This window comes from Sander vitreus, chromosome 8, assembly GCF_031162955.1.
Source record: "Sander vitreus isolate 19-12246 chromosome 8, sanVit1, whole genome shotgun sequence".
In the NCBI taxonomy this organism is placed as follows: domain Eukaryota; kingdom Metazoa; phylum Chordata; class Actinopteri; order Perciformes; family Percidae; genus Sander; species Sander vitreus.
This window is the reverse complement of record NC_135862.1, coordinates 20,593,566-20,607,952: the sequence shown is the minus strand read 5'-3', so window position 1 is coordinate 20,607,952 and position 14,387 is coordinate 20,593,566. Positions and strand designations below refer to the sequence as shown.

Sequence of the window (14,387 nt, the reverse complement as noted above, 5' to 3'; positions counted from 1 at the left end):
CTCTGTTAACATGGATATTTGCAAACCTCCAAGTTTTGTAGCAAATCTATGCCTGATTCCATGGTAAACCAGTTATTGCATTAGTTATGTTTTCCAGATTCTTGTCATTTATTGTACATGCCTTATATTTATCAGTTTTCAGCTCAGCAACCTCGGTTTTGCACATTCTAAGCTAGCTGTAAACCCCCATTTGGCTGCTACATTCCCAGTGTTAGCAAACGCTAGCTAGTCTGTTAACATGAATATTTGCAACACTTTAAATCCTACTTGTTGCCTTTCACCATCCACTAATTTAACTGCTGTCGCATGCCTTGACATGCCATCTCCTTTTCCCTCCTCCTTTTTCTATTTTTAGCCCCCGACAGCTGTTTTGCTTTATCCATCTTTTTCCATAGACGACAACTCACTACTCGTACCTGCATGCTCGGCGCTCATGGCGCCCACCCGCCCACCGCCCCCGCCTCCCTCTTCTATGTCAACATTCTATGATGGAATCTTAGAGACAGGGCGCCTACTCTAGCCTGTTAGTCCTCTAAAATGTTATATAATAACATTGAGGAAATGCAGAAATGATTTAGAAACGCACAACAGCAGCTACATATAGAAAATGCCCCCCATGGTGATGCGCCACTGGTGGAATTAAGAGTCTTTTGGAAGGAAAAAGACAAGACAGTGCAGGTTAAGATGAGGGCAGGTAAAGTCAATTCAAAACCCATTTCCCGTGTTGAAATGAGATCATCATATTACTATAACCATAAATATGATGTCATGGGCATGTAGGCAATTGACAAGGTCATGTAATCTGTGTGTTTTACTTCAGCGCATGGGACTATGGTATTTGTTTTGTTTTGGAGGGACAGCAATGCAATGCAATGCAATATCCATGGGACTCCACATACTGCCAGCAGTAGGATAAATGTCAAAATTCTTGAGCTTCTTTGATTCAATTTCAGTGACATTTCTCAGGTGTATCACACGTCTGTTATACAATGTTGCCGTTGGTTTAAAACTGCATTTAGTTCATGCTGGCAATTAACAAAGGCTGTTCAAAACCCATACAACCCTTTCTGCCACAACAAATCCATACGGTAAAGGACAGTTGTAATGTAGATTAGACTGTAGACTGTAGTAATCACTGGGGGTGGTACGGTTCATATCACGGTTTTAGGGTCACGGTATTTCGGTTCTGTACGGTTCTTGTTAATTTTTTCTTTTAATCCTTAAAACTCCAGAAATATACTTCAGCATATGATATATAGCTTAATTATCCACAATGTAGGATACAGTATTACATAATTATATAGTTATATCATGTAATCATGCACAAACTGAATTTGACTTGACTTTAAGCACATTATTGAGACCATCTCTGAGGAAAGCTAGCTGAGATTTTGATACAGCAAGAGGGAAGACATTGATGATTTCAACATGCTTTTCATTTATTTGGCAAAAAAAGGAGAATGTGTATTGCCATTTACAGGAATTTATGTGCCTTTTTAGCACATGAAGATTGAAATATTACAGAATATCAATTGAAATAACTTGCATTTATCAAACTGCCAACTTCAGTGTAGCTCTTACAAAACTGTATCCTTTAAAAGAAAAAGAGAGGAACTCTTAAAGCTCCGTCTTTTGAATAAGTCAGAATACGTTAAACATAAAAACTGTTTATACTGTTAGTTAATTTCCTATCCTGGCCTGGGCTGGGACACAGAGTCATACGGTTTGATAAAGTACTTATTGGACTTATCATTGTACTTACAATAACGAGCGTAGCTGTCAGGTCTCATCTCCGTTTTTTCCTGCATCCACCGTGTGTGTTTGTGTGTGTGCGCGCGTCAGTCGCGGGGAGAACTGAGTAGCCCCGCCCGCTGCAGAGACCCAACAGGATCTAAACTGCAGCCGCTTCAGCGACTTTAGAGTGAAAAAACGTTACAGTACATTGATGTTAAAATGTATACAGGTTGGCAGGACGGTCTGAAATGTTTTGCACGGTCTTTAGCTGTACGTTTTGTTGGTAACTTGTCCACACCTCTTCTTTCGCGCGAAAGGGAAACACACTGTTTGAGGTCACATACGGGCACCTGACGGGCACGAGGCTACATTGTTCTATTGGGATTGACTCCCTTTTGGGAACAGTCTCAAGTGGCCACTCGATAAACTGCAGTTTTTGGCACTTGCACATTGGCTTCATTTTTCAGCACCAGATGGTTGTGGCTTGGCATTTTAGTCAGGCTGTGTGCAGATAGCTAGATGGAGCAATTTACTAATGTCATATTCTAAAGCTTTCTGCACTGACACCATGGGGAGCTGTTTGCTGGACAGGACTGGTACACTCGCAAACATTCGCCAACCTTATTTAGCCAGTCCAAAACCCCTAGGATCTGATTAAAACAAAACAGCTGGGGCTTTAGCGAGTATTACTGACTGCAGATCTGTCCAGCTTCACTAAAATAAGAACAGTGTTGAGCCACGCCAAACCCTCTTCTCAATTAACTGTGACATTAAGGCAACAGAAGCTTGAGAAACATGAACTAAATACAGAAATCAGGGACAATGTGATCTCAAAAAAGTGTGGATGACAAGAATGGGACATGTTTACACTTGCATATTAGGTGCATGCACATTAATATATAGAGTATGCAAACACACACCGCTAGCCAACTAACAGTAACACTAGCATGCTAATTGTACACGTTGTTGGCTTCCGGGCCAACATTGGCTGGTTGTGTTTAAGTTGTCAATATAGATGGTGTTATGTGCCAAAGTTTGGGTGAGGATTCCCTCCATACACAAGTCCACAATTTTACATTCAGGACATACAAAGATTAGATTTAGCTAGCAAAGCCTAGTTTCACAATCCAACTTTAGTTTTCAGTGCTAGCACCAGCTTACCCGTGCAAGCTATCTCGATAACATCTTAAGTCATTATAACTCTTACTAACACTTTAAAATCCTATATCTACTAACATTTACCCAATTCACTCACTTGCTTCTCAGCCACAGCCATTTACTGCCACTACCTTCTTCTTCTTCTTTATGGTTTATTGCCGGTTGGCAAACCAACTTAAAGGTGCATTACCGCCACCAACTGGACTGGAGTGTGAACAAGCAATAAATGCAGGAAATTATTAATTTTTTTAAATAAAAAAAATTATAAATGAATAAAACCTAAATCCTCTTTACTAAATCAATTTCTCTTAGAAACTTAATAATATAGTGATATACCTTGCCCGCTGTTTTCCCCAAAATCCATGACAGTGAAAAGGTGTGGTGGTCTGCCTTACGAAGTGTCTGAAAAAGGTGCTCTCTCTGGGTGTTGTATTCCTAATTAGAATGTGTTCAACAGTTTCTGGCTGGTGACAGTATGCACATTTTCCCTTAGAATGTTTGCCTATTTCATGTAATGAATAATTAAGACTTGTATGGCCAATTCTGAGACGAGTAATGATATTTTTTTCCCTACGTTTAAAGCCCACCTTCCTCCCATCACCAACACGTCTTTGTATATTGTAAAGATGTTTCTTCCTGTTTCACTAATGTTCCAATACTCCTGCCATGTTGTTTGTGCGTATGTCCAGATGAATGATTTAACTTCCGCTTTGCTCACTGGGACCTGTAGGTCTACATATGTAATCTTAAGTGCTTGTTTGGCCAGAATATCCACCGGCTCATTTCCCTCCACACCAGCATGGGCAGGAACCCAAATGAAACTTGTAAATATACCCTTAATTTTAATTCTGTGCAATATAATAAATATTTCACTGATGATATCTGTTCTAGATGATAATCTGCCTGTTCTAATGCTAGAAAGTGCTAAAAAACTGTCAGATGCAATAACAGTTTTGGGTAAACCCTTTTCCTCTATCCATTGTAATGACAGTAACACTGCCATCAACTCTGTAGTGTATACTGATAAATGGTCTGATAACCTTTTCTTTGATGTATCACTCACCGGGATATACACTGCTGCTCATGCACACCCTTTGTCGGGATCTTTAGAGCCCTCTGTAAAAATTAAAACCGATTCTGAGAAATTCTTTTTAACATAATTCTGGACTAAGCGCCATACTGGAAGAAGTTCTGACTTATTCTTCAGTTCCTGATGTATGTTGAGATCTACACTTGGCAAGGGGAATAACCACGGAGGAATGGAGGAGATTGAAACAGTAGGACTATATTGTAGTCGACCTAATCCAATGCTTGCTGCTTTAGCATCATCAATCCATCCAAAACTAATTAAAATGTGACTTGTTGTGTTCCCAGCAGTCTGTTAAAATGCCCTTTGCAGGATGTGAATCACAATGCCCCTGGAGATTAACCCAGTATGCCACCATTAACTTGACCCGTCTTATTCTCAAAGGCATCTCTCCCATTTCCACCTACATCGCTGAAACTGGAGATGTTTTAAAAGACCCACTACAGATCCTCAGGGCCTGAGCTTGTAAGAAATCCAGAGCCTTGAGATGAGATTCTGCTGCTGACATGAAAGCTATACAAACATAATCTAAAACAGGTCTCATGAGTGCCCAATATATGTTTTGTAGAAATGATCTACTTGCTCCCCACTCCTGTCCTGCCAAACAACGGAGTACATTAATAACCTTTTTACATTTATTCAGAATCTTTCCTATATGCTTATTCCATGTGAGCTTTTCATCAAACCATACACCCAGAAATCTAATTGCTTTTACTTGTTCAAGACCATACAGTTATAACATCATGGGTGCAATTTCATCACATCACCTGAATTTTTGCCACAGACAGTTTGAATCCCCATATATATGTCCATCCTAAACTAAACTAAATGTTTGAGCTAGGAGCTCAGCCTTCTCTAAATTGTTGACAGCCATTTTGTCCCCACTAATCAACACTGGAATTTCATAATTCCCACGGATCACACCCATTCTCCTAATCATTCCCCAGACATCTGACAACTGTACTTCTTTTCCAATACTATTGCAGTACTGCAATGTCCTAATTGTTCGCCTTTTATATTGAGTTTTTTAAGTTGCTTAAATGCTTTATTTCTGCTTTTTATGGCTTTACTACATTTACTATTCCACCAGGGTACATTCTTGTTCCATCTAGCTCCTGCACTTTCTGGAATGTTTCCTTTAGCTGATTGTATTATTACCTTAACTATATCATCATTACATTTGTTTACATCCACCTGATTCTCCTCTTGAAGTATTTTAAAACGGTTTGTACTTACATTTTGGAAAGCTTCCCAATTAGCATTTCCTAATTTCCACCTAGAAATATTCTTTAAAAAGAAACTTGGACATCACAATTAAGAATATCTTTAACCGTTTCCCAGTGAAGCCCTGTCACATCAAGGTACTTTTCAGCTGATTTGAGTTAAGTTGATCCTTTCATTTCTGCTGTTTGTCTGTGCTGAACAGTTGATTATCTCTGCCATAAACAGAACAAAATCAACAATCAAAGTTTCCTCTTTCAACTTATCACAACTGTTACATTTTCCTGCATCTTTGTTCTTATTTTCATTTTGCCTTGTGACTTGCTTGTCTCCTGAAACCCTTTTTGCTGCCTCAGCATAGCTAATTGCCTGGGTAACCCTGACTCACTGCGCCTCTTCTGCTTTCTTACAATCCTTGCATCAGCGGTACGACGAACTATGTTCCCCTCCACAATTGCAGCACTTTAGCTTTGCCCCCTCACATTTGCCGTATTCATGATCTCCACATCTGCCACAGCTCTGCTTTCCCTTGCACACCGCCACGACACGTCCAAATCTCTGACACTTAAAACATGTTAGGGGTGGGGGGACATATGGCTATCTGTTTTAATCCCATTCCGGTTTGCTTTCAGACGTCTGACCTCACATATTTTTGCATTCGTTATATTACCTTTGATATCATTATCTGATAATTTTACCGGAATTCCTGTCACAACTCCCCTGACCAACGTTCTGCTTTTAATCATAGAACACTGCACTTTCTTGTCATCTACTTTACTCATCCGGATTGCTTTCCCTTGTTCTCCATCCTTAGATAAGATTAACATTACTCCATTTCTCAATATCTTGGCACTCCTTACCTCCCCGATTTACTTAGCGATGGTTTTAGTTAACCTTATTGGATTCCATGCGTCGAACGAAGCTCCCTCGTGCACAAGTTTGACTAACACCTTAAACTCATCTCTATTTCTTTCTGCTACATTTGTTCTATGCATGCAATCATTGTCACTATCATCCGATTTAGTATCTCTATTCTTTTTGCGTTTATTATTTCTAACTATATCCCATTCTCCAGTTTCATAACTCCCGCCACCACCTTCGTCCATCTCTAACTCGCTTCCTACTCCGTCACTTCCCTCTGCCATCTCTCGTCCAGTCACAGTCCAGTCAGGGTGCACCCTCTGGTGTTTCAGACATCACAGCTACACTTCCACTGCCACTACCATAGACAGTTAAAGAAATGGACAATGTGACGCTGTAAATTTCCACGGAGACCAGTGAAGTCTATTAGAAGCACTTTTCCAGTGATGGCTGAGCGTTACTGCGCAGCCTCCAACTGAGAGAGACGACGTAGATGTGACGTGAGCAACGTGTCTGAAAGTTGTAAGTCTTCTGGTAGCTGTGCCAAGAGAAATCTCAATCATTCCGAATCTTGCAGAGACGGAGAGCGTAGGTATATGTAAGGAGATAACATAGGCACAGGCTAATTATTGCTAACTAAAATGCTAGTCAACATTAGTAATTAAACTTAACTAAATCAGTCGTTCACACAGGCATGTTCAACTTCTATCTGTGGACATGTTGTCACGCTGTTTGCATGCACAAAAAACGGCGTAATGCGTTGTTATCAACTGTTATTGCTAACAATAGCTAACCGGGTAGAGCTAATGAAAACAATGAAAATCCGACTTTTAAATAGAACGCATTCAACTCGGGTATGACGTCATTCCCAGCTCCGGCTTCCAAGTTCCAAGGTAAATAGAACGCGGCATTACCCCCTTGGCCACTACCTGTAGTGTCTGCCAAACCAAAGCCCCACCCACTTTCCATGCTAGCCTCTGTTATCTGGCAATGATGAATTTTCACAGAGTATTTCAGTTAACACTTTTTTTAAATAAATCATAAATCACATCTGTTCTTCTCAACTGTCCTTTTAACCCTTACCTGTCAAGTTTGTATAAAATGTTGTTTACTAAAAACGACTTTTACATTTAAAATGTTTTAAAATAAGATGATAGTGCTATGCCTAGATGCAGCTTGATCCTAATATTTGACTATTCGGATATTTGTTCGTTGGGTAGGTATGACTTGCCTAGAAGTTACGTGGTATCCCTAAAAATGCATCGCTGCCACATGAAAGTTTTAAAACACTCTGAGGGTAAAAAGCAAAGCACAAGCACTAAATTGCCCAGGAGTTTGTGTAATAGCTGACTGTTTCCTGCAACAACAAAGCACAGTCGCTCCGTCTCTTTTCTTTCTCTCTTTCTCTGTTAAATAAAGCTGCCTTGAAGTGCGGTTGGAAATGTCAAGATCTATAAACGATCTGACGGAAAACAGTTATTGTGAAATATAAAGTCTACATGTGCTTGGGGGGTTAAACAGCACAACAGGTGTCACACAAATTAGCCAATTAAATGGCACTCCCACTGCCACACAACGCTGCGGCGATCGCTTTTGTTGGACTGAACGTGCCCTGTGTCCTGATCAGTCCCCCACCAAGGCTGCCACCACCAAAGCTTTGAATATTCGCTGTTGATTATTACAGAAGCTTCGAAGAACCAAAAAATGGTATTCGGGAGAGCCCTAGCTGCAATACTGCTAAGTTTGCACCAGCATAGCACTGCTTTTTCTGCATATATAATATTTTAGCCTAACCTCTGGTTCAGCATCCACCCGTAGGCACTAAGATCTGACTTTGAAACAAGCACAAATTTCAAGCCAATAGCATTCAAATTGCCCTGGCCATCACTGCTAGTGAGCATGGTCAGAGACAAAACAGCACCTCACAACCCACTTTACTGACCATGACCTCTCTGCCACCCTACTTAAAAAAAATCCTGGAATCACCCCTGGGCACAGGCCAAAAAAAATGTATATTCACTGATTTAAAACAAGTGCACGATTTACATATTTTTAGTTTTTAGCCAAAATAGTATTGACAATTTATACTTTTTGGCAGGCTGATAACTGATGAGTATGTGCAGGTTTGGATGGCATTAGAGCTGACACAAACACTTGTATTGTCAAGACAATGGAATGAGCAAAAATATCACTTTAATTTGAGGTTTGAATTTAACACCTACAGTAGAGCCTAAATTGTACATTGTGCATGCTGTTTATCTTATATGTAATATAATTCTACTTTAAACTGGATCAGGTCAGCATATTAATTAAAGAAATGAATCATATTTTTTTAATTTAGCAGGAGCAGAGCAGCTTTGTGGGCTGCTTACCTGGTGAATTACAACAGAAGGTAAGTGACTGGTCGTTTACACCTTTCATGCATAAGGTGAAATTTAAAAATAGAATTCCACTGGTATCCTTTTAGTTGATAGCTAGCCTTTAAGAAGTATTATCATTTCTCTCAATATTGCACTAGGTGTCACTTTTTTAATTGTTGAACATGTTGAACAAATTTTGGAGCCAAAGCTTTCAAATGAAGAAGAAAATAGCATTACTCAATAATTCCCTGCATACATAACTTGCTTCTGAGAAATGGATGTGACTTCCATTCAGTCAGTAATCTCTTGTAAGCAGATATCCCACAAGAGGTTTCCTTTCTGACCTTTCCACATGGATGGAGGGGATTCAATGTAGCCATTTTAATAATCTGTCCAGATGTAAAAACACACAACAAAATCAAGTATTCGAGACAACATCTGGCCAGCAGCATTTTTTACGAGGATAAACAGGTGCAATTCTTCCTCCTCGGCAAACTGGCCGTGGTATAGCGATGATAAAGTAGAAATGACAATGACATTTTGATTCCAATCACTGCAAATGAAAACATTAAGCGTTGTTTTAAATATTGATTAAGTTGATATCTCTTTTTTCGACTGCTTTGGCTCAATTTGTTTGTGTCCCACTTAAATGTATGTGTTTACTTCTGCCTCATAACATGTTGTAAGAAACCAAAATGTATGGTGGTAATCTGCTTGCAGTCTGAGTGAGAAGGGCATTTAGGAATCATGCAGACATCCATGTTCATTCCCTTTGGTTATGTAAAATACTCAGAGGGAGTGGCCCGACATGAAGGGGATCATTTCCCCAGGTTGTCTGTGTGCTGGTGAGTCTGCATGCCGTCATTGCATAAGACTCTTTTCAGACACTGTTCTAATATGCTGTCCCGAGTCCAAGGGATTTCTACCCACTCTGACCAATTCTGAAGTGTGACATGTACAGTTATGTTTGTTTGTGTTTCTGTCGGTTTGACGAACATGACATTTAATATACATTATGTATTATATATTCATTTTGTTTGAAAGTGTTTATATTATTAATTCATTGTTTTACAACACCAAGAGAAGAGAGAATGCTCACTAACAACCTCTAAATAAAGTCTGTAACTGTAACTACTTAACCTAGCCTACTTTGGATGTATCGTGAGCTAAACCGGGTATCACTGTCACTGTGTCATGAGCCAAAGCAATACGAGATTATTGTAGCAAGCAACTAGGGCTGAAACGATTCCTCGAGTAACTCGAATAATTCGACAGAAAGTGTCCAAAGTTTGGAATCAGTTCAAACGTAATTAAAACAAAAACTCTGTACAGTGAATGTGTCTACTGCAAAATCAAACTAGCTTAGCACAATATTAGCACAACGTCAATGCTTCAGCATCTCAACAGAAAACATAGAGTCTAACTTAATCATATGGACATCGTATGGACGATGAAACTACACCAAACACAACAACTACCAAAATCAAAGACAAGAAAATACGTAGCGCTGACCACAATTTGATCTAAAGAGCCGACTTGTTGACTATCCCTTCGGAAAAACAACTGATTGTTGCGCACCATTTTCTCTCACTCTCTCTCTCTTCACGGAGAAACAGCCGATCAACGATCTACTAGCATAAGTGTAACAGAGCTGTGTGACATTGTAATCAAATCTATAACTGAAAACAGGTTGAGTATAAGTTATATATACTTACAGGCCTATATACAGATCAGTCTCAGGGTGAAACTTGTAGTTCTGAAAGTTAAGTTGCACAACTTAAGGTAATGTTTATGTATGTTTAATGTATGCCTTAGTTTGAGGTTGTTATTGCATTTCAGCAAATGTTTTCCTCAAAAACAATGTAATATGGCACTTAATGTTTAGTTTTTTGAGAGATGATATTGTAAGCAATGTAGGCAATAAAAATGTAGCTTTTTCTGAAAATTAAATCAAACTATTGTATAATATTGCTCTTCAATAAAAAAAGGTATTTCTTATCCGATTACTCGATTAATCGATGGAATAATCGGTAGCTGCAGCCCTACAAGCAACGTAATAATAACAACAACTTAAATTTATATAGCGCATTTCATGAAACCCACGGACGCTTTACACAAGTACAGGGGGACGAAAAGAAAAAAGTAGGTCAACACAAACACGCTAAATTCAAGGGGGACGTAATTTAATGTTGGCTACTGACTACAACCACATCGCGCAATGTAAAGTTATTTTATGAATGAAATAGACATGTTAGTAGCCTAGAAATATAGATGCACCCTAGCGACAGCAAATGTGATTTTACTTATCTAAAAACAAAGTTAACAAAATAGGAAAAATAAAACAATAAAAAAGAATTGAAGGTGCAATATGTAATACAGTTAATACTATTACTATTACTTTCGTCTCAAAGCTGTATCCATCGTTCAAATACATCTCCAATATTTACCCAGGTTTTGTTACGTCTCTGGTTATGCAACTGTTAGAAACATGCCGAGGTTTTTAGGTCTGGTAGAATCTATCTCCGTTGATCCTGTTGGTTTGTTTGCTGCTTTCATGGCTGTACTAACGTTACAGCTGTAGCGTGCTGGGTTTACGTGTTTACAGGTATATCTGGCTGTCTGCCTGGCTGTCAAACTGGGCAGTTGATAACAACACACAGGCCAAAACACAAACAGAAATTCCGTCACGGAACGGAAATTTCAAAAGGAGAAAATACTGGCATTAGCATTGTTGTCAGAAAAGATAATATTTCTACTTAGCATCTTTCCTTAATATCTGATGACATATTGTGGTCATTTTTGGATTAAATACAATAAATATATTACATATTGCACCTTTAAATAAAATAAGTTTATCAAATAAAGAGCATTGCACAAAGCATTTCTCTCAAAAAATAAAAATCTTCTCTAAAATTATTGGGATCAATACGAGCTTTCAGAAACAAAACAGATTGGTCAAATCCATCAGCTGTTACAAAAAAAGACTACTGAAAGGATGTATGTAACTTAATACACACATATTTAATGCACATGTTTATATTGTGCAAGAATTAATTTGTGTCAAATATCTCTCCATAGCTCTGTGTGTGATCCCATTACGCTACTTGTTGATTGGACAGATGTTCTGAAACAGTGTTGATGAGTACATTTTCAGATATATGAGCCAATATGTTGGCTTTAACATGATAAAGCCAGTGATAAATTTAGCAGCCACCTGTGCATGTGCGTGTTGTTTGTCTGTGTGTCATCCTGATGTAGAGCAGGCCTATTAGAGCAGACCTATTAGGGCTATCATGAGTGCTGCATACGGCCTTTTATGTGTCCCTTCTACCCTGTCAATCTCGAAAGAGGCCAGGAGAATAGATTGTTACCAGTGATAGCCATCGACAAGTAAGAGTTACTTAAAAGAGTGTCAGCGGGGTTCATTCAGTAGGGTTTAATATTAAATGAAGCACAGGCTCAGGTTCTCTCTCCTCTGTGAGGGGAGAACATTGGCCACAATTACTGCTGGGACAGATTTTCAGCAATGCAAGGCAAACAAAACACATAAACACGCAGGACAACAGAGACTCTCCGCAGTGTTTCCATTCATCTTTGAATTACAAAGGTAATATCTTAATGAGACAGATTAACTCTCCTTCTCTTCAAGCACAATTTCACACAGACAGAGGTGAAAAGTGGTAGGTGTACCTGCCATGTTTAATGACTTAACATTGTTTGATTTGTTTGAATCATAAGGTTATTGAAAGGCAACAGAGATAAAGCGCTATAGAGGGGGATAAATTATTTGGGACTAACAGGATCTTTCATAAGGTGCAGGCATTGAGATTGTTGCCAGAAGTTGAAAAGCATGCCAAACCCTCCTGGTTATACTCCTTGGCCAGAGCAGCCTAGCAGTACAGCAAAAGAATGCCTTCAAACACTGAACGTTCTAGCGTCCATACTCAATCAAATCAACCTAGCGTTTTCTGAAAACAACTATCTGTTTATTTGACTCAATGCAGCTGAATGTAAGTAATGTAGTTCAGTAGATGCCTTTCAATTGAACTTCTATTATTATCATCTAATCTAGTCTAAATCCATGGGCTCAGGGCTTACTATGATGTCCGGGACTAAATTATAGGATACTTCAGAGATCATAGAGGATCCTTTAGTCACACATTAGGGGGGTATTCTTGGCAAACTTGACAATGGCCACACTGAAAATTGTTTTCCCCCATTAATCAAATGTATCGTACCATCATTAGATTTTTTCATCGCAAACACTCGCTTCTTGAATTTGGAAACCTATAAATATAAAACGAATGAATGATAATATGCTGATCCAGTTTAATATGCTAAGTCTAAACTAGCACTGGCTAGATTTAAAAATGATTTACTTTTGCTTTTCAATATATTTGATATTAAGCACTAGCTAACCATTAATGCATTTGTAGGATACAATTTATTTAAAGTTTCTATGTTTTGTTTCCATGTATTTTCATTTACACTAATATTTCACACATCATTAAATTATTTTCCAGAATATTTGAATGGGGTAAAATGAAACATGGGGACACAATTAGACGGTTTCTACTGGCGATACAATACAGTTTATACTACATTTTATGTATTTGTATTACTATTTGTATTTAGTGTGACATTAAAACGCAATCCAAATTCTGCAGCATGGTCTTTTCCAGTCATTACACCATGCCAAAACACCCCAACTTTATCACAGTCCAAGCATATTAACAGCAACAAAGGAGAGGAGAGTGTTCCTAAGTGGCAGTTAATAAAAAGGATAAATGTAAGCAGTTCTAACTGTAGGTCAGTGTCCTCTCCTGGCAGGTCAGGTTAGCAGCATCAAGAAGGAAGCTCCATGTTTCATGCATGAGGTTGCTTTTTTGTCTAATTTAAGAGCAAAATAGACCAAGCTCATCAGTGCCAAAGGTGTTGTTGATCATATCACACTGACCTGCTTCTGCTGGGCTATCTTAAAACAACCACACACAGTCAGCAGGCCACAGATACCTCTCCTTTTGTTACTGGGAACCAGAACCTAATACTGGAAGGAACAGCAATAGATGTAATTAACGAGCTAATGAAGAGACAGCACACAGATCTGTGTGGCCGAAGTCAGACACTCAACTAGTCCATTTACTGAATTTTTTAACAGCTTTTAGCACTTGTATTAAAGTTTTTTTACACGTTGAGTAATAGAGGATTGTTAGGATTATTTAGTTTCCCAAAGTTTGCTAGATACATTTAATGAAAGCTTTTGTTTCTCTTTCAGTTAAATACTAAAGACTTCATTTTCCATTGTGGTCAGGGAGATTGTTTTCAGTGAGTGCTGCTAATAATGTTTATTTACTATAATTCAGCCATTTGAGCCTAGCACATGCTTGTCAACCTCTATGGTCATCTGCCAAACGGACCTGTAGCCTGTGCTGAGATCAGTATATACAGAAGCAGACAGGTACTTACACGAGGAAGTGGTAGAGGAAGCATTTCATTCCAGCAGGTCTCTCTAGGAAGTTGTAAACATCCCCCTGCATGCTAGTATTGAGGTAAGGGCTTTGGAAATCCTTTTGATGATGATGCAGCCAGCTTGAAGGAGGGAGAGGTGGAGGGCCAGAGGTGATGGAGGGCTGCCTGTGTATGGTCTGCAGCATCGTGTCCTTTGTGTCCACTGGTGGACAGTAGGGAAGGCCTGATCCATTATTCACCGTTGTGGGGTCCAGTTCCTGTGAAACAGGATAGAAGTGGCTTCTGCTAGGTGCAGGAGCCCGCAGGGCGGAACTGGTAGTTGTAGTGCCGATGGAGGCGTCAGGGTTAGCATCCATCTCCTGTTCCAGGCTTCGGCTGAGGTTCGCGCTGGCATATCCATTGGGTCTGCAACTTATGAAGGAGCTTCCCATCCTGCTGCCATAGTCACGTTGCACATGGCACGTCATGTGAAAGGACTGTGCACGTCTTTCACCCAT

The 14,387-nt window shown here is 39.2% G+C and overlaps 1 protein-coding gene across 1 annotated transcript in view; it reads right to left on the bottom strand.

Moving 5' to 3' along the window:
- kcnq1.2 (potassium voltage-gated channel, KQT-like subfamily, member 1.2) overlaps positions 1-14,387 on the bottom strand; it is a 176,661-nt gene extending 162,274 nt beyond the window's left edge. The window contains 1 exon segment of the mRNA XM_078256113.1: positions 13,888-14,387. Within this exon segment, the coding sequence (XP_078112239.1) occupies positions 13,888-14,387 (500 nt within the window).